Below are 23,835 nucleotides of genomic sequence, written 5' to 3' on the forward strand. Positions count from 1 at the left end.
GCCTCCCGGGTTCACACCATTCTCCTGCCTCAGCCTCCCGAGTAGCTGGGACTACAGGCGCCTGCCACCTCGCCCGGCTAGTTTTTTGTGTTTTTTTAGTAGAGACGGGGTTTCACCGGGTTAGCCAGGATGGTCTCGATCTCCTGACCTCGTGATCTGCCCGCCTCGGCCTCCCAAAGTGCTGGGATTACAGGCTTGAGCCACCGCGCCAGGCCTCTGCTTCTGTTTTTCAGACACACATTTACAGTTGTGTTGTGCAGCAACCTTGCTCTTGTGGCTCCTCCAAAGCTCCTGCCCCAGCAGGGACAAGTCTGCCCTTGGGCTTTTCTGAGCCACTCCTCATGCCTTTGTCCCCATGCCTCCCCCACAACCCTGCCAGAACCATTTTGGAATACAGATCCCCCCTCATCCTAAAACCCTCCCCAGGGGCTCTGTCCCCAGTGACCCTGCATCCTCCCTGCTGAGGGCCCTCCTTCCATGCTGTCCCTCCCCACAGCCCTCTCTGGGGGCTGCTTTCTCTATCTCCCAAACAATCCTGTGCTCCTGGCTGAGGCCTGCAGACCCCAATTCCCTCCTCTCCTTGAGCATCCCAGCTGGAGCACATGTCATCGGCCACCAACCACCCAGCAGCAGCTCTCACTGTGGCTTCGACCCTGCCCATCACTGCCCGAATTCCTGGTGGTCTAATGTTCTTGTGGATGAACTGCTGCAGACTGCCTGTCCCCTCCAAGCCTTGACCTCTTCTCCAAGTCAATGTCCTCATCTTCTAACCAATTGTGCTCCATCACCACCAGTAACTGCACCCCATACCTCTCACCTCCATTCAACACCGCATTCTCTGCCCATCATTTCCGTCCAGCAGGGTGGACCCTCGGATCTGGGCTGTCCACTGATTTCCTGGGTTGGAGCCTCAATACGGCAAGGGTGGGTGAGAAAGCAACTGCAGGATCTGAGGGTGGGCACACCAGGGGTTCTGGCTTTGCTAAGGATGGGGTGCTGGAGACAAAAGAGTGGGAACACCTGACCCTTATGGTTGACGTTTCCACAACATGGGGCCTGGGAGGGGCAGGGAGAGGTGCTGCCAGCAGTAGAGGGCACAGAGGGTTCAGAGCCAACACTGCACCCACCTGAAGGGACAAGGGGCAGAACTGGGGCTTGCATCAGGGCGGCAGGAAGAGACTCCCCAAGAGGGGCTCTGCAGAGAGTGGCTAGGGGTACCAGGACTTTAATTGGCTGCAGGACCTCTCCTCTCCTGCAACAGAGCCTCCCAAGGCCGCAGCTCTCAGTAGGAGACTCGGGGAGGCCTCCCATGCAGGAGGACTGACACTTTTCCAGAGCGTGAGAATCGTCCACTGTCCTCCTCCAGCCTCTCCTAGCTGGGGCCCAGGACTGGGGCACCACAGCGACCTCCTGATGCTGGGGGTGAGGGGGAAGGGGGAGTCAGGATGTTTGGGGGGGCGGGGTGAGGAAGCCCAAGTAATTGCGCTCGGGTCGCATGTGCGCTCCGCACCCGGGTCGGTTCAGACTGATGGCCAAGGCCTGGACCCAGCTGTCCCTCCCCGCCAGGGGTCCCGGGAGGCTGCGGGCTCCACCTGAGCTGGGGCAAGGGCCGCCTCAATGGTTCCCGCGGGAGCGCCTGGCCGCGGGACACATGTGTCCCGCTCTGATGCCTCTTCCGTCAAGGGGGCTGGGGGCAAAGGGGGCGAGGAGTTTGACAGAGAGAGGCAGGTATGTGCACAGAGGCAGGAGTGGAAGGGGCTGAGAGGGTGGATAGAGGGACAGGGAAAAGGGGTGAGAGCCGGACGACAGGAATGGCGCGGGGAGAAGGGATGAAGTGGGAGGAGTAGAGGAGAGAAACAGGGATGGGGGTACAGGCAGACGAATGGAAGAATGGGGGAGGGGGACAGAGCTGGGGGTCGGAGGGCCCGGAGTGTGGGGACAGAGAGGCAAGAATACTAGGACGTGCGGAGGAGGCCAGGGATGGAGTCGAAGGACAGAGTTGAGGGCAGGGACAGGGTCCAGGAGAAGGCGGTGAGAGCTGGGTGATGAGGGGATCGCGCCTGACACGTCCTGCCGGCGCCCCGAGGGTGTGCCGGGTAATTAGGCCTCGGTCCAGATGGCCCCCCAGTCCAGCAATCAAAATGTTAATTGGCCCCGCGCCTCCGGCTGTGCCTTGGCCCGGCCCCCCCTGGGAGGGAGCCAGGACCCGCGCGGCTCGGCTGAGGGGGATCCCGCCCCTGCCCCCACCGCGAGCCTAGCCGGCTGCCGCTCAGCTATCAGGGGGCGGCCGCTCCCCGCCCCCACCCCTCGGGAGTGCCTGCCACGCAAGATGAATGTCCCGCCGCTGCCGGGGCGGCTGGCACAAAGCGGGTCCGTGGTCTCCACCGCACCCCCCGCGCGGGCGGGCCGGGTCACACCCACCCGGGCTCAGCGCTGGGCCGGGCGGCCGGGGGCGGGGCGCTGAGCTCAGCAAGTGCAGCGCGCCCCCGCAGGCCGTCTTCCCCCGGGCCAGCCCGCCGCGCGCTCCCAGCCGCTGTCCGCGGGTCCGCCCCGCGCAAGGTCACTGCGCGCCGCAACGAGCGCGCTCCAGTATCGCACGCGCTCCGGGCACACCCGCGCCGGGACGCTCCCCAGGGCCGCCCCCGCGACCTTGGTCCCCAGCGGCAGCGGGGCGTGCGGGAGCGCGCTCGGAGCCCGTAGACCCGGACCACCGGGCGGGGCGGGTGAGGGGACAATGGCGGCGCCAGGTCCTAACTGGGGACATAGGCACCCGCGCGCGGCCATTGTGCGGCCCGGAACCCCGGAGCCCCCGCTCCCGGCGCCCCGCCATTGGCCGCTGAGCCTGACGTCATGGGGGCTGCAAACGCTGGGCGGGCGGCCGAGGGAAGGGTTATCCGCCTGGTTGCGGGGCTGCCGTGGGGAGCTGCAGCCGAGCGGAAGGGCGGAAAACCCCCAAAGCAGCAGAATTTCTGGAGCAGGGTCGTGGCAGCCTCTCTCCAGCTCCACTCCGGCTCGCAGCGACGCCGCTGCGCCGCACACCCCGCCCAGGGGGAGAGAGGCGGGGGCGGGGAGGCCCCTCCAGCCGGCACGGGGTCAGCCGGGGTGACCGAGCGGCGGGAGCCACTGCGGCACAGGGCGCGCGCTGCGCTTTCGCTGCCTCAGCATTCGCTCCTTCGGCTCCCGCCTCCCCCGCCCGCCCCCGCAGATCCCGCGCCCCAGGCCCCGAGCGAGGCCGGCGGTACGGGGGTCCGCCCTGCGTTCCTCCTCAGAAGACCCCGAGTCCGGGGCGCGTGGGTCCCAGGCCTGGCTCCATTTCTCCCCACACGCCCGACAATGCTGCTGGCCGCCGGGCCGCGGTTTCCTGAGCCGCGCGGGGGAATTCCTCACACGCGCAGGCTGAGGCATCCCCGGGACCCCTCCCAGGAGACCCAGGCCGGGGCTCGGCCCAGCGCAGCCATTTCCGCCGGCCTCTCCCCCACCTCTCTCCCCCTCCCCCAGCTCCTGGGTTTTAAAAGCCAGAGGCTGGGCCGGGCCGCAGGCAGACGCGGCTGCGGGCTCTGGAGGCCGGGCCCAGGAGCAGTCCGAGCGCCGAGCCCCGCCCCCGGAGCCCCTGTCCCTCCCTCCCTCCCTCCCTCGGCCCGCCCTCCCTGCGCACCCCTCCCCCCAGGACCCCCGCCCCCCGCCCGCCGCCGCCGCCGCCGCCGCCGCCGCCGTCGCCACTGCCGCTCGCTCCGGCTGCAGAACAATAAAGCAAGCCTCCCAGAGACCCCCGCCGAGGACCCCTGCCCGGCGGCCAAACCCCCGCGGACCGCCCCTCTCCGCCCGTGCCGGTTGAGCGCGCCCGGGCGCTGGCCGCGGTGCTGCCCAGGCCGGCGCTGGCCGCGGTGCTGAAGCTGCCGGCGCTGCTGCTGCCGCCGCGTTCTCCGGGCCCGGCGCCGCCGCCCCCGGGGGCATGGGGGGCCGCTGACTGAGGCTCCGCCGCGGCGGCGGGAGGGGGGGAGGGGAAGGGGGCCACGGAGCCGGGCCAGCCCTGCACCCACTCGCAGCCTCCAGGCCCGGGACGGAGCCGCTCCCCCCCTCTCCGCCCCCCCAGCCTCCTCCCCCGCCTGTCCAGGGGCGGCACTGCGGGCTGGGAAGCCGGGACCAGAGGAGGGAAGGAAGGAAGAGGAGAGGAGAGGAGAGAAGGAAGGAAGGAAGGATTGAAGGAAGGAAGGATTGAAGGAAGGAGGAAGAAGAGGGATCCGAAGGGGCAACGGAGGAGACGCAGGGCAGCAAGGAGAGAGGACACCACTCGTGCGGCAGCATCCAAAGGCCAGAGTGGGGACCCGCGCTGCCTCCGCCGCTCCTCGGATGGTGACGGGGCCCTGCCGCCGCAGCCCCCCCAAGCCCCGGCTCCGCAGGCCCACAGCGCCGGAGCCCCGCAGGAATCATGCCCAGGTCCTTCCTGGTCAAGAAGGTCAAACTTGACGCGTTCTCTTCGGCCGACCTGGAGAGCGCCTACGGACGCGCCCGCAGCGACCTCGGCGCGCCACTGCACGATAAAGGTGAGCGCTGGTCTGAGACCGGGGCGCGGGGCCTGGGGCTTTGCTGGAAGCGGTGAAGGACCAGAGTGTGGGGGCGGAGGGCAGGGCCCGGGGAAACAGACTGAAGGGAACCAGAAAGGGCAAGAGTCTGTGGCTGGAGCCTGGACAGTAGAGGGGAGGAAGGGGAAAGCAGAGGCCAAGGCTGGGCAGGGAGAGTGTCGACGCTGGACAGAGGGTGGGGAAGAGGGGGAACTGAGGTACTCGAACGCACACATGGACCCACACCCTGACCCATGCTGGGACAGACAGAGCCGCATGGACGCTGCCATGACGGGACCCAGCCATGCCGGCACACACAGACCTACACTCAGAGACCAGGGCCGCCTTGCCACCCTCTCCTTTTCCTTGGCTGCACCAGGACACCTGCTAGGGTTAGCTGGGGAATGCAGGGAGCTCCAGGGAGTAGGCAGGGGGTCCAACTGGGCCGCCCACCTGTCAGAGCAGAAGGACCAGCAGAGGCAGCAGCAGTCTCTTCCCTGAAGCCTGGGTCAGGGAGAGGAAGCAGGGAGGCGGCTGTGAGCAAGGGAGCCCAAGGTGTGGGAGGCAGGGGGAGGCTCTTTGTGTAAGGGTGCCCAAGTTCAAGGACAACTGTCAGCATGCAAGAGAGGGGTCGGGAGTGCCAGCAGCGTGGGGTGGCAGAGCAAGTGTGGCCTGCAGGAGTGTGAGCCTGTGTGGGTCCATGTGACTGTGTGTGGCCATGTGACCGTGTGCGCTTGTGTGTGACCCTGTGTGTGTGTGTGCTCGCCTGTGTGCCACTACATGGGACCATGTGACTCCGAGGCCGTTGTGCACCATGTGACTGAGAGTGTGTCCGGGGTGACTGCATGTGTGACCCTGCGTGAGTGAGGAGGTGCTGAGTTCGGCAGATCAGTGTGCAGCCCACCCTGTGATGGCACACAAGGGCTGATGATGCTGGGAGACTGGGTGTAGCCCTGAAGGAGCCAGAGCATCGCGAGGGGCGTGCATTTGTGACTTTGAGGTTATGAGATCCATCTTGGGCCTGGGGAGCAACTGCAGCTACCGGTATAAGTGATGCTGCCCTCCTCCAGCTCGTCCCTGTGAAGGTGGACGCCCTGGCCCTCTCTGCACCATTCAGGGGCTTGGGAAGGCCCTGAAAGGGGTTAGGGTGTGAGCAGGAGAGGGCAGTGTTGAACAGTGGAGGACCCAAGGGTGCAGGATGGTGAGAGGGAGTTGGGGGCAGAAGCAGAGTGCACAGAGGAGCAGCAAAGGCAGGGTCAAGTCAGGTGGGTAGCAGGAGAGCTGAGGGAGGTGCTGGTGAGGCCGGAGGAACTGGAGGAGGGAGACGTCTTCAGGTTCCTCCAAGAACTAGACGGCCAGAGAGGGTCAACATCAAAATGGAGCGCACGTTCTGCAGGCCAGGAGGAGAGCCGGCCAGGACCCCGGAGAGGCGGGACAGACGGGGTCCCTGGGCCGGCGGTCCTGGCTTTGTGCGCCGCGGGTCTGCAGTGTGTTGCATAATCAGGGAAAACTGCTGAAGTGGGGAGAACCCGAGGGGGAGGGGAGAGAGGATGGGAGAGGAGGGAGAGGGAAGCGCCGCCCCTCCCCCCTGACCTTGAGGCTCCGTGGAAGGGGGGCAGCCGCGCCCGAAGACGCGCCTCTCTCCTCCTCTCCGCGAGGGTGGGGCGGCGGGGGCGGAGCCTGGCCCGGCCCTGTCTCATCCTCTCCTCCCCTCTCTTCCCCTCCCTGCTGTCTCCATCCTCCCTGCCCCGCGGTCCCTCGGCCCCCTCTCCTTTGTCCTCCTCCCTGTTCGCCTCTCTCCCGGACCTGGGTCTCCCGGTCCGCTTCTGCTGTCTCCCGCGCCCCACCCCCTGTGTGTGTCCTGCCGCCGCACCATTCCCCTCCTGCTGTCCGTCCGCCTCGGCCCGCAGGGTACCTCAGCGACTACGTGGGGCCCTCGTCCGTCTATGATGGCGACGCCGAGGCTGCGCTGCTCAAAGGGCCGTCGCCGGAGCCCATGTACGCAGCAGCCGTGCGTGGAGAGCTGGGTCCGGCGGCTGCAGGGTCAGCGCCGCCACCCACCCCGCGCCCGGAGCTGGCCACCGCTGCGGGCGGCTACATCAACGGTGACGCGGCCGTCAGCGAGGGCTATGCGGCAGACGCCTTCTTCATCACCGACGGGCGCTCGCGGCGTAAGGCTTCCAATGCCGGCTCTGCCGCCGCTCCCTCCACAGCCTCGGCGGCGGCCCCCGACGGCGACGCCGGAGGCGGGGGCGGGGCTGGCGGGCGCAGCTTGGGATCCGGGCCGGGGGGCCGGGGCGGCACGCGCGCGGGGGCAGGCACCGAGGCGCGCGCAGGGCCAGGGGCCGCAGGTGCTGGCGGCCGGCACGCGTGCGGCGAGTGCGGCAAAACATACGCCACGTCGTCGAACCTGAGCCGCCACAAGCAGACGCACCGCAGCCTGGACAGCCAGCTGGCGCGGCGCTGCCCGACGTGCGGCAAGGTGTACGTGTCCATGCCGGCCATGGCCATGCACCTGCTCACGCACGACCTGCGCCACAAGTGCGGCGTGTGCGGCAAAGCCTTCTCTCGGCCCTGGCTGCTTCAGGGCCACATGCGCTCGCACACCGGCGAGAAACCCTTCGGCTGCGCGCACTGCGGCAAGGCCTTCGCCGACCGCTCCAACCTGCGCGCGCACATGCAGACGCATTCGGCCTTCAAGCACTTCCAGTGCAAGCGCTGCAAGAAGAGCTTCGCGCTCAAGTCCTATCTCAACAAGCACTACGAGTCGGCCTGCTTCAAGGGCGGCGCCGGCGGCCCCGCGGCTCCTGCGCCGCCACAGCTCAGCCCTGTGCAGGCCTAGGGCGGCGGGGCCTCCCCCAGCCAGGTCGGCTCTCAGCAATACGGCCCCCCAGGGAAGTCTTCGCTGGCGTCCGGGTGGAGGGGCCGGAGGGCGGGCCCCTCCTCACAGCAATAGGGGGAGGGGGGCCCGGTCCCACCCCGCCCCGCCCGCCAGGGGCCTTGCCGGCCCTTTCAAGCAATAGGGTCCCGAGGGGAGACCCACCCCGAGCCCCCTCCCCTCCCCTCCAGGGTGCCCCCGGCTTTCTCCCAGCAATAGGGTCGACGAGACCTAGAACCGAACCTCATCTCCGAGTTGGGTCTCTGAAGACGGGGGTGAAGTGAGGTAGGGAGCGCCCTCCTTCTCCCGCCTCTGCGCCCCTGGATCGCGTCGCAGGGACTCAGGTCTTCCCCACCCCTTCCCAAGCCTTCTAGCGCCAGGCCTGCGGCCCAGACGTCCAGGGAGCCGGCCCCTCCCCAGCAGCAGGCCGGGGCGGAGCAGGAGCGGGCGCGCCTGCAGGGACGCCCCTGGCTCGCGGTCTTCGCGGAACTCCCGGGTGTGTTAGACGCGTTGGGGGTCGGGGAGAGGGGCGGACGGCGGCACCCCCTCCCTCGGGTTGCTTCTGGGGCCTCAGTCGGAGCCGCCCTCCTACCCTCGCCTCGCATCCTCTGCCAAATCCGAATTCTTCCAGCCCAGCTTCCCGGGCTCTGTCCTCCATATCGAATAATAATGACACATATCGAATCGCATGGACTTATCCGACCTCCTCAGATCCCGCTTCCGCCCTGCCCCGGGCCCCCACACCCCCGTACCCCGGGCATTCGTGTTGGAGGACGGATTCCCGGGGCCGGCAGGCAGGCCTGGGCGCTGCCCTCTACACACCTCTGTCTTCGCTTTGCGGGTAAAGCCCCCTGGGGGGGTTGCGGACGCGTCGGGTTTCTTTCTTTCTGTATTTGTACGTTTTATTTATGAACGGATTGCACTCGGGTCAGGGAGGGGGCGCTGAACCCCCATCTTGCCCGCCGACGCCGGGGGCTTGGAATGTCCGGGATTACTTTCCACGCCCCGAGGCCCGCCCCTAGCTGGGAGCCTCTAGGGAGCCTCAGGCCCCGCCTCTCCGAGGCAGGCCCCTCCCCTGAGACCCAGGCCCCGCCCCCACTCGGTTGCCAACTTTCGCCCGTCTATGCCAAAGCCTCAGCGGCGACCCTGCCCCAAGGGCCCGCCCCATTGGCCGCCGCCTTTGTGACGTCACTGCATGCAGCCCCACCCCCTCCTCCCGACCCTACCCGGGGCTGCCCGCTCCCCCTCCCTCTTAGGTAGTCCGTTGCCGACTATAGAGCAATAATGCGCACTGCATGCGAAGCTGCCGCCGCCTCTAGAGTTACTGAGAATCAGGTATCCCCTCACCCTACCCACCCCATAGGCCCCTAGATCAGGGACGCTGCGCGGAGCCGGCCGCGCAGACTTTCTCCCCACCCCTCCCCGACCCCCACGGCAGAGCCCGGCGGCTGTAATGGTTCCATGGGCGGGGGTGGGGTGGTTGCACCCAAGACCCCTCCTTCAGTCATTAATCATTCACTGACCGTTCATTGAGCACCTACTATGTGCCAGGCCAATTGCTGAGTCCGCCAGGAATGCAGCCAGCTACTGGGAGGTGTGTTTGCAGGACAGGGGTCCAACCGGCTTGGGTGGGCCAGGGAAGAATGGCAGATGCAGAGAGACCAGGTCCCTAGGCTCAGATGCCCCCCACACTCCTCCCCACCTCAACCAGTCCCTGCTGGGCACAACTGGGCTCTACCTTTGACTTAGCCTTTTGGCTCCAGCCGAGGGGAACAGATCCAGGGCTCCTGGGCCCCCACACAGGTGGCCACTTCTCTGATCCTCTGGCAAACACACGTCTGCCATGTCCAGCCAGGGGCAGAGCCATGGCTGGAGAAGAAGGTGCCAGCTGTAGCCTATGGTGTGGCCAGCCTCACCCCCAGCAGCAAGCGTGGCTGCCTCCGCAGGGATGACCCGCCGCTCTGCATAGCAGTGCCCACATCCAAATACCCTACACAACCAGGCGTGGTGCCTGCACAGCTCCCAAGCTGGGGCCTGCCCACCTGTGCCGCATGCACACGCACACACAGGCGCCCCCATCCCACCCCACCCCATACTCCTGTCTACCTACCTAAGGAGAAAGCTGGAGGGCTGTGGGCCCATCAGGGTCTCCTGCTTCCCCCTACACCCCACCGCCGTGGAAAGCCATGGGCCCCCTCCCGCCCCCATAACTAAGCAGCACAATAACCGACTTAGCGAATTCAGGTAGAAGGAACGTTTAGGTAGCACCTATTTTGTACTGATTCTACAAGTAGGGCCCGAGGTGCGGGGGCCCTCGGGTGGGGGCTGCGGCCGCCGGCCCGCCCGCCCCCACCCCCGCCTGCGCCCCGCCGCCTTGTACATATTCCCACCCGGAATAGGCCGGGATTTTTACTCGGGCCGTGCCCCTCTTCCGCCCCCATTTGGGGCCAGGCCGGCCGGACAGACGGACGGACGGACAGACCTCCTTCCTAAGCACAATAGCACCAGCTCCCCGGAGCGCCGCACCTCCACAAGGAGAATAAATGCCACTCTTGATAGAATCCGGAGTGTCGGGCTGATGTGTCCTGGGCTGGGCACGCTGTTGGGGTGCTTGGGAGGGTCTTCCCAGTCTGGCAGCACCTCAGAGGCTGGTGCTGCAAGGGTCAGGCTGAGGCTTTTCGTAAGAGGGCCCTTTTCTTCCACCGGGGAGGGCAGGCTTGGCAGGCCCAACCACAGGAGCATCAGGTCTGAAGGCAAAGTAGTTGGCATTTCCCCTGGGGTAGGTGGATCTGCTCTGCACCAGGAACAAGAGCACTATGGAGCTCCAGTCTAAAGTCAGGCCCAGCCCACGGCTGGACAGAGTAGGGAGGGTAGGTACAGTAGGAGCTGTCGTTCCCCGGCCTGGGTGCCGTCACTTTTCTCTCCCTGAAGGAGTTTTATGCTGTGATGGAAGGCCTGACAGCCACCTCAAGCCCTCTGAGATGCTGTTGCAGGAAATGGGGACAGTGGAGAGTTCGAGGTCTGGCCCTTTTCCTGTGGCCTGCTGCCCACATTCTGACCCCCAGGCTTCCTAGATGTGCTCCCCCAGTGTCTGAGGAGGCCTCCATGGATAGCTGCGTTGGACCAGTTCTAGGGAGGAGGTGCCCAGGGGAAGAGAGGCTTCTGCAACCATCGCCCAAGGGCTCTAGACAGAATGAGTAGTGGAGGAGATAAGAGACAGGGACCCTTTGCCCAACAATGGCCCCTGGTAACCAGGTAGGCAGGCATGAGCTGAGAGGCCCAAAGTCTTCAGACACATACATTCAAACCAGGTCAGTCCTAGGTCCAAGGCCAGCAAAGCTGCCCACACCCTGGCAGGGACAGGGGACAGACCTGCCCAGACTCCCTTGGGATGGAGAGCAGGGGAACCAGGTCTGCAGCATGTCATGGCCTGTGTGCCTGGCACTTGGAGGGGCTGTGGTACAGGTGGGTGCTCTCTTTGGGTCATGGCAGGCAGCAATGGCGGGGAGGAAGGTTCCTAGCCTCACTCTTTCTGAAGGACTCCAACACTGAGTGGCTGTTTCTACTTCTCCAGGATTCTGATGCATAGAGCGGGTGGAAGGATGGAGGTGGCCTCCCTGCGGCCTGGGATGAGCTCTCCCGGGTACCTCCCAGCCACGGATACAACTTTCCCTTCTGAATGAGTGGCATGGGCCACAGATCACAGCTGCTGCCCCGCCCTGCCCCCACCCCTGGTGGCAAAGCCCTTCCTTAATGGTGTGTCCACAGCCAGTGCTTTCCCGTTGGCTCCAAGCCTGGCTCTGCTCACCAGGCCCGACCCATCCTTCCTGGTGGTCCAGTCCACCCTCCCATTGTCTTTCTCCTGTGGCCACTTGCCAGCTTTGAGTTGGGATGCCACCACAGGTTGAGCCGTTATCTCCTCTGCCTGGCATGAGGCACTCTGTGGCCAGGTCCAGACCTCTCTGAGCTTGGTGTCAGTCCATACTCAGACAGGTCTGGGCCTGCCTGGCCACAGAGTGTGTCTGCCAGTGACTGCGGTCAATAGATGAATGTTCTGGGAGACTGGGTAGGAGACGGGGCTGGTCCTGACTGACCAAGACCCATGTGTGAGGGGCTCTTGGGCCCAGTGAGGGGGGCCCCACTCAGCAAGCTACACAAAGGGCATCTGCCAGGTAGCTCCAGCCTGCCTGATATCTGGCTGGCAGCAACCCACAGTGGCCTGTGGTGACAGAACATGTCACCAGGGGGGAAACCAAGGGGGCAGCCCTGTTGACCACTGTTGGTGGAGCTGGTGGAACAGGATGGAGCTCAGAGGGGAGACTGTGACCAGTCCACAGGAGAGGACCCCACCTCAGGAGAAGCACCTGTTTGCCCCTGCTCACCCCAGAGGACTGGAGGTGTTTCTAGAGTCGGAGTCCTCAGTGAACCCTGGCATCCTGAGATCCAGGATGTTCTCACTCCATGCCCTGTGCAATATGCACACCAAGCCAAGGTGGGCCGCACCTGTGGCTGTTGCAGTTGAGTAGTTGCTTCATTTAACATACAAGGTGGCTGGACCGGTGGCTCATAATCTGTAATCCCAGCACCTTCAGAGGCTGAGGTGGGAGGATTGCTTGAGGCCAGGAATTCAAGACCAGCCTGGGCAGAATAGTGAGACCCCAGTCTTTAGAAAAAATAACAGCAGGCGGGGCATGGTGGCTTGCACTTGTAATCCCAGCACTTTGGGAGGCCGAGGTGGGCGGATCATGAGGTCAGGAGATGGAGACCAGCCTGGCCAACATGGTGAAAGCCCGTCTCTACTAAAAACACAAAAATTAGCTGGGTGTGGTGGCACGCACCTGTAGTCCCAGCTACTCGGGAGGCTGAGGCAGGAGAATCGCTTGAACCCGTGAGGTGGAGATTGCAGGGAGGTGAGATCGCGCTACTGCACTCCAGCCTGGCGACACAGCGAGACTCTGTCTCAAAAAAAGAAAAAAGAAAAAATAACAACAAACAACAACAGGGAGGTTGCACAGACTGTGCAAATGCACAGAAGCCTCTTGAGTCCCGGCAATCCAGCGCCCCAGACTTCTGACATCCTGGAGAGGCTGGCCCAGGTTGGAAACTGGGAGGCCCTGAGAGTTGAGGGAAGTGGAGCTCCTTGTGGAGGGAGTGGGTGGGCCGAGGAGACACCACTAAGGGGCCTGCGCCCTCGCCCTCGCCCTCCTCTCGCCGGGCTCTGCAGGCGGGGAGGTGGAGAGCCTGGGAGTCTCGTGCAAGGCAGGCGTCCTGGTGACGCAGGGCCTGGTGCACTTCTCCAGCTTGGTCTTCTGACCTGGCCCTTGTCTGACGTCCCCTAAGGTGAAGAAAAGCAGGTTCCTGCCGGGGTAACCAGAGGGCTCGCGGAGCACAAGAGCGCCAGGGACGTTACCGTAAGCTGCGCGCGCGGAAACCAACGCGCTGGGTGGCCGGCGACGCGAGCCGCCGCGGACACGGGCCTGGGCAGCTGGACCGTGGCGCACTAGGCGCTTCCTAAATGATTGCCCCGAGCGAGTCGCTGAGACCCCGTGTGTACACAAGTGGGACGAGGGGCGGGAGCACAGCGGCCAGGAAGCCGGGGCCCGGCGCACCCCCGGACAGGACCCCGGGACCACGCGGGGGCGATGCGAGGTCCGTTCCCGCTGCACGCACTTGCAGCCTGCAGCCCCGGCCCAGCGAGCGACTACGGCTCCCAGGGTGCTCTGCGCCGGCGCGCCCGCGGCGACTACGGCTCCCAGGGTGCTCTGCTCTCCGTTAGCCTCTCCAGGCCCCGCCTCAGTCGGCCGCGGACTACAAATGGACGTGAGAGGCGGCCGCCCGTTAGTTAGCGGCTCCGGAGCGACGCGGCCGCGATCCTTGAGGCCTACGGGCACGACGCGGGCGGGTGGAACGCGCCGGTGGAGCGGGCACCCGGGCTACGGCGGCCGGCAGGGGGCGGCGGCGGCCGTTGCCGAAGGTCCGGAGGTGGGGCCGCGGGCCTCGGGCGCTGCGAACCCGGCGGGCCTAAGCTTTGCCGCGGGCTGAGGCCATGGGCGACCGCGGCGGCGCGGGCGGCTCTCGGCGCCGGAGGACAGGGTCGCGGCCCTCGAGCCACGGCGGCGGCGGGCCTGCGGCGGCGGAAGAGGAGGTGCGGGACGCTGCTGCGGGCCCCGACATGGGAGCCGCAGGGGACGCGCCAGCTCCGGCCCCCAGCAAGGACGCAGACGACGGCGTGGCTAGCGGCCACTGGGAGCTGAGGTAGCGAAGCGCCGGACCCCCTAACCTCTGACCCAGGGCCCCGCGACTCTCCGGGGTTGGCCGAAGCGCGAGCTCCGAGTCCGAGAACATGGGCCCTGGGCTAAGGGGGGACCGGTGTGCCCTGTGGGCTCTGTGGGGAAACTGAGGCTTAGGGGGGAGAGTCACCTGACAAGGTCACTGGGTAGGGGCTCCGGAGCTGGCCTTGGCCAGGCAGAGGGGAGCCGGCAGGGGTCCCGCGTTCAGATCCTCTTGGGTCTGTGCATCCTCAGGGGCTCCCGAGGAGCTTTTCGAGGGGCGGGCTGGTGGGGTCCCCGCCCTGGACAGTGTCCCCTTATCTGGAAGGAGTCAGATGAGATCTGGGCAGTTTGTGGTGATGGGTCCTTCTTGGTGCTCTGAGCGGCGCCTTGCAGGTAGGAGAGACTCCCGGAGGAGGGCTGGCCTGCCGGGGAGGGGCCAGCGGGAGCCCAGACCTGTCCGAGGACGGGGGAATCAGCAGCTGCCCCGGACAAGGGACAGTGTAAGAGGCATTCTTGTCCTTGCAGACCCTCCTGAGAGTGGCTCCGTGGCCCCTTCATTTCTCCAGTGGTTAGGCTGGCCTGGAGCACTGCTGATGTTGCCAGAACCAGTGTCTGCTGTAGGGACAGAGTTGGGTTCTGTGTTGGGACTTCCACCCTCCAGGTGGGGGGTGGGGTATTGGGGTGGTGGACATACCCGTAGGCGGGTACCCGGCTCAGCTGATGACTGACAGAGAGCGGTGGAGGGAGAGAACCATGGCCCATGGGAAGGACTTGGCCAGCCTGGGCATTGGCTTCCTCCTCTAAGCTGGCCTTGAGCAATCCCCTTGCCACCCTCCATCCCCCCTTGATGGCCTTTACCCTGGCCCAGGGATCCTCAGGGGCTTTGATTTAGAGGGCAGCTGAGGGCCTAGAGGTTATCAAGGTAGAAGTGGGCTGATTTTGGACATTTAGTTGGCAATGATTTGCTCTCTCAGTGAACAAGAACAGAGCTTTCCTTCACTGGGCACCATGGGGAGGGGACTGGGGGAGGGCAGGCACTGTCGTGGCCCTCAGGGTGCTCAGTTCATCTGGGAGATAAGATAACCTCAGCTAGAGGCAGGCATGGAGCAGTGTGGACAAAGGTCAGGCATGGAGGCCATGAAGGCGCTGTGGGGAGGAGGGTGGCCCTCCTGAGAGGGGTGCTTGCCTGCTGTGGGTCTGGGGTGCTGATGAGGGAGGCTGGCCTAGGCACCTCCTGCCTGAAAAGGAGGTGTGGCTCCTGGAGTTACCCTCTCTCTAGGAGGCAGGGGGGATGGCTACATGACCTGTGGAGGATGTGGGAATTGAGATCTTTTTTTCTTTTTTTTTTTTTTGAGACAAGTTTCGCTCTTGTTGCCCAGGCTGGAGTGCATTGGCACAGTCTTGGCTCACTTCAACCTCCGCCTCCCGGGTTCAAGAGATTCTCCTGCCTCAGCCTCCCTAGTAGCTGGGATTGCAGGCATGTGCCACCACACCCAGCTAATTTTGTATTTTTAGTAGAGGCGGGGTTTCTCCATGTTGGTCAGGCTGGTCTAGAACTCCTGAACTCAGGTGATCCACCTGCCTTGACCTCCCACAGTGCTGGGATTATAGGTGTGAGCCACCGCGCCCAGCGGGGAATTGAGTTTTTTTAAGTGTGAGATGAGGGTAGTCCCAGCTTTGGGCCAAGCTGCCATCTGGGGGTAGATAGGGGAGAGTAGTCACCTTCCTGCTTTGCAAACCAGCGAGCCTTTCCTGTGCTTCTGCTGGTGTGGGATGGGTGCAGAGCTCGTGGGAGAGGCCTGGTGAGTCCCTGTCCCTGCCATTGAGGTCGTCTCTCCTTGGGAAGAGGGGCAGTAGATGGCAGAGGTGAGGCCTTCCTGGGAGGCTGAGACCAAAAGTCCATCTGCTTCTGTGTCTCCAGGACTTGCAGGCCATGTGTGCTTGTCCCTCAGACCTGGGGACGCAGCAGGGCTTGGGGCCCCACTGGCTGTGGCCACTGGACTCTTCTCCCTGCTCTCTGGGTCAGGCCTTGCTCTGCCTGCCCTCCTGGGACTTGGCCTCTAGCGCACCCCCTTGTCAGCCTCACAGCCTCCCCTCCCTCCCGCTTCCTGCAGCTCTTGGCCCAGCCCAGCCTTTCCTCTCTGCCACTTCCTCATTACTCCTTGAGCTCGGGGCCTCCTCCCCTCACGGACACTTCCTGCTCACCTAGGGCTGGGCTCTGGGTGTGAGCTCCTTTCTTCCGGCCCCGTGGCAAGGTGAGGCTATGAGGCAGGCAGGAGAGGGCACCCCTTTCTGCTCTGCCTGTGGCTCACTCCTGCCAGGCTCTTTGCACACACCCAGCAGCCCTCTGCTCACAGGCACCCCAGTCGGGCCCTTCCGGTTTCTGGCTTCTCCCAGGGTGTTTTGTCCCTGAGGTGTCCTCTCTGACTCTCCCTTCCTCTCTCCAGCAGGGTCTGCGAGGTGCAGGGAGCCTGCCCCAACCATCTTGAACCCAGGCCCAGCCCAGAGGCCAGAGGGAAGGAGGCGGCAGCTGGGAGCAGAGCTGGACTCTGCCCCCTCCTCATTCTGTTTGGCCCTGGAGCTGCACTGTGTGGGCCCCAAGTGTGGGACTCACTGGGACCTGTGCCTTTGGACACACTTTGAACCTGGAGACAGGGTGGCGGGTGGGCATATGCCAAGGTCTCACTGTTGCTGTGAGACTCAGAGGATCCTGTTGGCTGGGTCGACCTGGGGCTGCAGGAGGGAGGGCAGGCTGCTCCGAGTCTTCTTGGACTAGGGAGTGGGTGCAGGGACAGCTGGAAGGTGCAGAGGCTTGGGAAGGCCCTCCAGTAGGAAAGAGGGTGGACAAAGGTGCTGTGGGCACAGGGGCAGATCCCGCCTCCCCATGCCGCTCCATGCAGCCTGCCTGCCCTCTAGCCCACTTGCCCCTGGCCGCACTGGCTGCTTGGAGCTCTGTGGGCACTGGTGGACTGGGGCTTCCTGCTCATGGGGGCCTGTGAGGGGTAGGGGTAGCGCAGTGGGGGTGCTGCCTCCTGGTAGGGCTGGTCAGGCCTGTGAAGGGCCTGAGGCAAGGGCATGGCTGGGTTAAGGAAGGCCTTGGAAGCCTGTCGAGGGGCCCCTGAGAAAGCTTGTATAGGATTGTCTGCAGTGAGTTTTGGGAAGCACCACCCTTTCCCGACTCCTGTTTTCATCTTGGAGATGGGCACGGATAAAGCCAGCATGGTGTCCTTGGTGGCTCAAAGGGGGCAGGGGTCACACTGTTGTGAAACAGCTGTGGTTGGTAGGTTGTGGTGCAAGAATGCCAACCCTGAGGCTTGGGATTGTTCTGCTGAAAACAAATGGGCTTGAACTTTGGGAAGAGGGGGCAGTGGAGAGGCCCAGTCCAGCAGACAGCTCAGAGAGGCTGCTGGGCAGCTGGGCCTCGTGCCCCTGCTCCTGTCTTGGTGCTGGGGCTCTTGCGGCATCCACACCCAGCCTCCTGGTTGTGGGCAGGCAATGAGTGGAGTAGGCTGGGGAGATGAGCCAAGGGCCGTGGTCAGTTGGGAAGGCAGCTGCCAACTTGGGGAGGGGGTAGGAGGGAGGCTCAGGTGGCGACCACAGCCTCACTGCATGGCCCAAGATGGACCTGGTAGGTGGACGCAGGACGCTCAGGCTGGAGCTGGGAGAAGCAGGGGCTGGGGTGGAGCTGCCTGCCCCTGTGTTCTAGTCTAAATGGGCAGAGGGAAAGGTGTGATCATCCTCCCTGCCTGGGGGTTTTGTGAAACAGTGTAGACTTGTCAGGAACCGTGTAGGTGTAGATTGGGCAGGTGTTGCACCAACCTTGGTCTTGGGGGGCAAAGGTTGGGCTTGTTGGCATTGCCTCTTGGCCTCCCTGGCCCTTTGCCTCCTGGGCAGGGCCGTCTGACTGTCAACCCCAATCCTAGCTAGCTTGCCTTGGGCACCCTGAGGGCATCTGCCTCACGGGGCTCCTGCCATCACTCTCAGGCCCACTCTCCCTGCCTAGGGGCTCTGAGGGACAAATGTGTATGTGGGAGGGAAAGGGAGATCTGGCCTCTTCTCTTACAAAATTGAGGACTTGGTCAATGCTGTGTGTGGTTTCTTGGTGTTACGGCAGCTGGGAGGTGAGGCGGGCCTGCAGCTAGTGTATGTGAGCCAGCACTGCTTCCTAGGACGTGTGGGGCCTGGCCAAGCTCCTGCTATCCTTGTCCTAGCTATATGGCAGTCCCTCTGTTGGGCTGGGTGCCCTCTTCCACCTGTGCGGTATGCTGAGGACCACAGGCAGGGTCTGCCTGTGCCCCTCCAGCACTGGTTGGGAGATCATGGGTGGGCACCCGCCTCTGTTGGAAGCCTCTTGGCCAGCAATCACCTAGCCCTGGGTGGGTTCCTTTCAGCCCCCTCAGCCTGGGCTGGAACACATCACAAACAAGTGGATGCTACACCAGCACATGAGGGCTGGATCCCTGCCTCTGGGAAGGTGCATGTCAGGCTGGTGTGTGGCTGGCGCTTGGCCTACCTTTGCCAGTTTGAGCCTGCACGTCCAAGTGTGGGGGACCCCTTGGCTCCCGGGTGCTGGGATGGGCCCACTGAATAGGGTGGACTCAACCCTCACCACTTGGTCCCCGCAGTGCTGGGCGGTGCCCCCTGGTCCATCCCCAGGTGGGACCCTGCTTGTGGCCCCAGTGCTAGTCCACAGCCAGAGTGCGTGGCAGTGGCCAGAGGCCTCTGGAGAGTGAGACCTGGAGTGTCCAAGCTCCATGTAGGTCCAGTCCAGGCAGGGCCAGCTGAGCTTGCTTCTCCTGACTCTGACGTGCTCTTCCCACTGCTTGGAGGTGCAGGCTCTGGGGGTCCTGAGAGCTTTGCCCACTGTAGGTCTTGAGGCCACAGTGTGGCTCTGCCTGGTTTCTCCTCCTGGTTGTAAATAGGGAGTGGGGCCTGAGGGCAGACGAGGAGGCTGGGGTGGGGGCCTGGATCCTGTGAGGGCGGCCCTACCCTGCTGGTGTCCACTCAGCGGGTGCTTGTGTTGTGCTCTGTCAGGTGCCATCGCCTGCAGGATTCTTTGTTCAGCTCTGACAGTGGCTTCAACAACTACCGTGGCATCCTGAACTGGTGTGTGGTGATGCTGGTGAGTGGGACATGGTGTTGGGAGCAGGTCTAGGTCTAGGTGGGGCTCTGCCCCAGGTAGGCCTTTGCCTGGGAACAGGCTTTGCCACCCAGGGTGTCAGGGCTGGAGCCCCTGTGGGCTGGGGTGTGTGGAGCAGGCTGCACCTCCATGTGGCCACCAGCACTGGACTGTTGGGGAGGGGAGTGGCAGTAGCTGCCCCTGCTGTGGTCACTTGGGCGCCCGTGCACCATATACTTGCGGCTCCCCATTGGATCCCAGGAGGGCCCTGCAGATGTGGTGTGGGCGTGGGGAGGCCGAGCAGTGCCTGGCTGGAGCCTGTGTGTTGTGAGCTGGGTCTGAGGGGTGCAGGGCCTCCATGGAGGGCAGGGTGGAGCGGTCTTGCCCTAGGCTGGTGGGAGAGTGGACTGCATGCTCTGTGGACACAAGGCCTCTCTGGCAGGGGATGTGAGAACAACTTCCTGTGCTATGTCACATGGCCTGCGTGGGTATGGAACCGTGCAGGCCTGGCCACTACTCTGCAGTCCTCCTGGCCCCTTCCCTCAGCTGTGGGTCCTAGGAGCCCCCCAGGAAGGTGATTAGATGGAGCCCTGTGCCACGTCCAAGGCCTGATGCCTCTGGGTCTGCTTCCCACAGCCCCACCCCAGAAGTAGTTGGAATCTAGGGCTCAAAGGGGCACCCACAGGGCAGGTCAGGGGCAAGGGCTGTCTGGGTCCAGCCTCCCCCACTCAGGGCTGATGTGGCTCGAGGCCTTTGACCTTCACCCAGGCGTGTCTGTCTCTGGCCTTGGGTGCTGCTCCTGTGGCTAACCACGTGGAAGGGGCTGCACATCCACACCCCCACTGCCCATAGTCCTGGGAGGTTCCCTGGGGGTGGCCAGCTGTGGAGGCCCACGAGGCCTGGTGGCTGAGAAGCTGGCCAGGCAGGAGGACAGTGGGCCCAGCGCCAGCCCAGCACTCAGGAGACGCAGCCCATTCCTGGCCCAGGCTGGGCCTTGTGTAGCCCAGGCAGCACTGTGTGTTCTCCCCAATCTCTTGGGCCTGCCTGGCCCTTTGGTCCAGCCCTGAAGCCTTTTCCCTGCTTTGGCTCCCCCATGACCCCCAGCCCCGGGCATGTGTCCCGCTCTGGGCTGCCTGTTGCATTCCCTCTGTGGCCTGGGCTTGGAGATGGGTACCGCCCATTGGCAGCTTTGGCACCTGCCTACTGTCAGCCCTCAGGAGAGGCCAGTGACAGTGTGGGCCACATGTGTCCGTGCAGAAGGCCTGTGTGTCAGCCCTGCAACTGAGGGAGGCGGGGCAGTGGCCCTTGTCTCTCTGAAGCAGTCTCCTCTCTCATGAAGCCTTCCCTGACCACCCAGGCAAGAGACCCTCAGTGTTTCCTTGCCAGCGACCCTTTTCCCCAGCACCAGTTCACCACCGCGTGAGGCCTGAGCTCTGGGTGGTAAGCCAGGTCTGTGACATTGGGGCCCAGCTCATGGAGGTGTTGGTAGTGCTTGTAAGATGAAGGAGGAGGTTCCTGTCCTTGCAGAGGGAGACCAAGCACCCAGCTCCAGGCTAGTCCCAGGAGCCTTTTCCCATGGGGGCTCAGTCCTGGGAAGTTGCTTTGGAGCCAAGTGTCGAAGGCTTGGAGGGCTGCAGGAAGCAGAAGAGGTAGGAGGGGCACAAGCCCTGGGAAGCACTCCAGGCCCAGCCCCCCTTGCCACACAGCTGGGCACTGCTCCTGCAGAGAAAGGGTAGGCAACTCCCTCCCTTCAGCCTGGGCCACCAGTAGGGACTGGTTCCTTAGGGCTCAGCTGTGGGCAGGCCTCCCTGGGCAGGCCTGTATTCTGGGGCTGTCTCTCTGGTGTGGTTGGCTGTGGGAGCCTTGGGTCCCTCACTGGCTTGGCTCAGCAGGAGGGATGTGAGCAGCTCAGCAGCTGGTCTTTCTGCTCCTGAAGGCCCAGGCGTCTGACAGGGTTGGTTGGTCTTGCTGGCTGTTCCCTCCACGCGGGCCCCTCTGGTGTGATGGGGACAGGGAGGGACTTCCCCTTGCCCAGCACTGGTGTTGGCTGAGGTGGGTGCTGAGTCTCGGAGAGTGGCATGGAGACCAGACAGGGCTGGGTCTGCAAGCCTGAGGCTGCCACCCTGAGCTCAGGCTGGGGACGTGCCCAGAGGTGTTGGGAGGATCTGGGGTGAGTGCCCTGTGGCCAGGACTAAAGGGGCTGCACCCTCCTGTCCGTCCCTCGCAGATCTTGAGCAATGCCCGGTTATTTCTGGAGAACCTCATCAAGTGAGTGCCTTTGCCAGGTCCCACCCCTGCCCCACCCATGGCCTGTCCAGGCCCTGCCCCATAGCCCCACCTGCCACCCACTCAGGCCCCCATCCCTCCACTCCCAGGTATGGCATCCTGGTGGACCCCATCCAGGTGGTTTCTCTGTTCCTGAAGGATCCCTATAGCTGGCCCGCCCCGTGCCTGGTTATTGGTGAGCTGGGCTCTGAGGAGGGCCTTGGGTGGGAATCAGGCTGACGTGGCCTTGAACCTGTGCCTTGGTGCTTCTGTCCACAGCGGCCAATGTCTTTGCTGTGGCTGCGTTCCAGGTTGAGAAGCGCCTGGCGGTGGTAAGCAGTGCCCCTCACCTGTGTGCTTACCCTGCTGTGTGCGCTCCTGGGAGGAGCTGCTCCCGGGCCTGGCAGCCCCTCCCCCAGGCAATAGGAGCCCTGGTTGAGTACTCTGCCCCCCACTCCAGGGTGCCCTGACGGAGCAGGCGGGACTGCTGTTGCATGTGGCCAACCTGGCCACCATTCTGTGTTTCCCAGCGGCTGTGGTCTTACTGGTTGAGTCTATCACTCCAGGTGCGCCCCCATCCCACCCTGCCCAGCTGTCTTGGGCCAGCCACGGGCGTGGCCTCTGGCTGTGGCCCTGTGGAGGCCTGAGCCCACCTCTCCCACAGTGGGCTCCCTGCTGGCGCTGATGGTGCACACCATCCTCTTCCTCAAGCTCTTCTCCTACCGTGATGTCAACTTGTGGTGCCGCAGGGCCAGGGCCAAGGCTGGTAAGGGGCTGCTGGGGGCTGGGGCTGCCCGCTGGGGGGCTGGGCAGCAGCAGGGCCCCACTCCCCGCCTCCCACTCTGCTGTGTTCGTAGCCTCTGCGGGGAAGAAAGCCAGCAGCGCCGCTGCCCCGCACACCGTGAGCTACCCGGACAACCTGACCTACCGCGGTGAGGACCTCTGTGGGGCTGAGGTGCGGGGCACAGGCCGGGTCTGTTCTGGAACCAATCCCCTATGCCCATTCCAGATCTCTATTACTTCCTCTTCGCCCCCACCTTGTGCTACGAGCTCAACTTTCCCCGCTCTCCCCGCATCCGGAAGCGCTTTCTGCTGCGACGGATCCTTGAGATGGTGAGGTTGGGGGCTGGGGGCGGCCACTGGAGGCTGGGGTCCTCCAGGCTCGCCAAGGCCTCAGCTGGCTGCTCTCTGGTTCCCCCCTAGCTGTTCTTCACCCAGCTTCAGGTGGGGCTGATCCAGCAGGTAAGTGGGGTGGGGTGGGGTTGGGTGCAGCTGGGTGCAGCTGGGTGTGGCTGGGAGCTGACACGGTGCCCTCCTTTGCAGTGGATGGTCCCCACCATCCAGAACTCCATGAAGCCCTTCAAGGTGAGCGGCCCAGGTGCTCCTGTGGCTGGGGTGGCTGGGGAGTGGCTGGGAGCACGGCTGGCTGAAGGGCTTGTGTCTGCAGGACATGGACTACTCACGCATCATCGAGCGCCTCCTGAAGCTGGCGGTGAGTGCGGACAGGTGGCGCGTGGGCGGGACAGGAGGGGATGGTGGCATGTGGGGGAAGGTTCTAGAACTTGGTGCCCACCCCCACCCCCTGCCAGGTCCCCAACCACCTCATCTGGCTCATCTTCTTCTATTGGCTCTTCCACTCCTGCATGAATGCCGTGGCTGAGCTCATGCAGTTTGGAGACCGGGAGTTCTACCGGGACTGGTGGTGAGTGTCCCTGGGGTGTCCCTGGGGGCTGGGATGGGCCATGGTGTGCTCTGATCCCCCTGTGGTCTCTTGGCCCCTAGGAACTCCGAGTCTGTCACCTACTTCTGGCAGAACTGGAACATCCCTGTGCACAAGTGGTGCATCAGGTAGGTGGGGGGTGTGTGTGTGTGAGATGTGGAACATGGCCGTGACCCTGAACCCTTTCCACACTCCCCCTCTGCAGACACTTCTACAAGCCCATGCTTCGACGGGGCAGCAGCAGGTGGATGGCCAGGACAGGGGTGTTCCTGGCCTCGGCCTTCTTCCATGAGGTCAGTGCCCTGTGGGACGTCCTGCCTCATCCCTGGGCAGGGGTATGCCCACGGCAGGGATGGCTGGTTCCCCCTCCCCGACATCTTCTCTCCCTCCCACCTCAGTACCTGGTGAGCGTCCCTCTGCGAATGTTCCGCCTCTGGGCGTTCACAGGCATGATGGCTCAGGTAAGCGACCCCTACGTGGCCTCCTCACCCACTTACCCCCTGCCTGAGCCCTTGGGCTGACCCCCCCATGCCCAGGGACCCTGAAGCCCCCAGCCCTGTGGTCACCATGGCCGACTGACTTGGCCCCTCATTCCCCAGATCCCACTGGCCTGGTTCGTGGGCCGCTTTTTCCAGGGCAACTATGGCAACGCCGCTGTATGGCTGACGCTCATCATTGGACAGCCAATAGCCGTCCTCATGTACGTCCATGACTACTACGTGCTCAACTATGAGGCCCCGGTGGTAGGGGCCTGAGCTGCACCCAAGGGCCTGGCTTCTCACTGCCACCTCACCCCCACTGCCAGAGTCCGCCTCTCCTCCTGGGCCTCGAGTGCTGGGGATGGGCCTGGCTGCACAGCACCCTCCTCCTGTCCCAGGGAGGCCTCTCTGCCCCTATGGGGCTCTGTCCTGCACCCCTCAGGGATGGCGACAGCAGGCCAGACACAGGCTGATGCCAGCTGGGAGTCTTGCTGACCCTGCCCCGGGTCCGAGGATGTCAATAAAGTGCTGTCCAGTGAC

General features: G+C 64.3%; 2 protein-coding genes across 5 annotated transcripts; both read left to right on the forward strand.

Moving 5' to 3' along the window:
• Window positions 1-4,068: 4,068 nt before the first annotated feature.
• LOC105488497 (scratch family transcriptional repressor 1) lies at window positions 4,069-11,199 on the forward strand. 3 transcript variants are annotated; one of them, XR_011606617.1, is made up of 3 exons: window positions 4,069-4,544; window positions 6,473-10,905; window positions 11,015-11,199. XR_011606617.1 is itself a non-coding variant. In XM_011752646.3 (2 exons), exons 1-2 carry the CDS (start codon window positions 4,430-4,432, stop codon window positions 7,402-7,404), a joined length of 1,047 nt encoding a protein of 348 aa, XP_011750948.1. In that variant the 5' UTR covers window positions 4,069-4,429; the 3' UTR covers window positions 7,405-11,199. The 3 variants fall into 3 exon arrangements, 2 of the variants coding, with proteins under 2 accessions (XP_011750948.1, XP_024650726.1); XM_011752646.3 differs by having other exon boundaries at window positions 6,473-11,199; XM_024794958.2 differs by lacking the exon at window positions 4,069-4,544 and adding an exon at window positions 5,523-5,647 and having other exon boundaries at window positions 6,473-11,199.
• A 2,080-nt stretch (window positions 11,200-13,279) lies between these two features.
• Window positions 13,280-23,834, forward strand: LOC105488495 (diacylglycerol O-acyltransferase 1). Of its 2 annotated transcripts, none has more exons than XM_011752642.3 (17): window positions 13,280-13,695; window positions 18,747-18,834; window positions 21,059-21,099; window positions 21,207-21,292; window positions 21,376-21,428; window positions 21,557-21,662; window positions 21,761-21,862; window positions 21,954-22,028; window positions 22,106-22,209; window positions 22,300-22,338; window positions 22,420-22,461; window positions 22,544-22,588; window positions 22,686-22,798; window positions 22,879-22,944; window positions 23,022-23,109; window positions 23,215-23,277; window positions 23,416-23,834. In XM_011752642.3, the coding sequence occupies exons 1-17, from the start codon at window positions 13,487-13,489 to the stop codon at window positions 23,569-23,571; spliced, it is 1,476 nt and encodes a 491-aa protein (XP_011750944.1). In that variant the 5' UTR covers window positions 13,280-13,486; the 3' UTR covers window positions 23,572-23,834. The 2 variants fall into 2 exon arrangements, with proteins under 2 accessions (XP_011750944.1, XP_011750945.1); XM_011752643.3 differs by lacking the exon at window positions 13,280-13,695 and adding an exon at window positions 14,125-16,375.
• The last annotated feature ends 1 nt before the right edge of the window (window position 23,835 follows it).

The sequence above is a fragment of the Macaca nemestrina genome, chromosome 8, assembly GCF_043159975.1.
Source record: "Macaca nemestrina isolate mMacNem1 chromosome 8, mMacNem.hap1, whole genome shotgun sequence".
In the NCBI taxonomy this organism is placed as follows: Eukaryota; Metazoa; Chordata; class Mammalia; order Primates; family Cercopithecidae; genus Macaca; species Macaca nemestrina.

Bases quoted from the DNA above. Each gene is read 5' to 3' on its own strand.
- LOC105488495 (XM_011752642.3), top strand. From the start codon at position 13,487: ATGGGCGACCGCGGCGGCGCGGGCGGCTCTCGGCGCCGGAGGACAGGG. The intron at 22,589-22,685 runs GTGAGTGCGGAC...ACCCCCTGCCAG, and splicing joins AGCGCCTCCTGAAGCTGGCG to GTCCCCAACCACCTCATCTG. The intron at 23,110-23,214 runs GTCAGTGCCCTG...CTCCCACCTCAG, and splicing joins CCTCGGCCTTCTTCCATGAG to TACCTGGTGAGCGTCCCTCT.
- LOC105488497 (XM_011752646.3), top strand. From the start codon at position 4,430: ATGCCCAGGTCCTTCCTGGTCAAGAAGGTCAAACTTGACGCGTTCTCT. The intron at 4,545-6,472 runs GTGAGCGCTGGT...CTCGGCCCGCAG, and splicing joins CGCGCCACTGCACGATAAAG to GGTACCTCAGCGACTACGTG.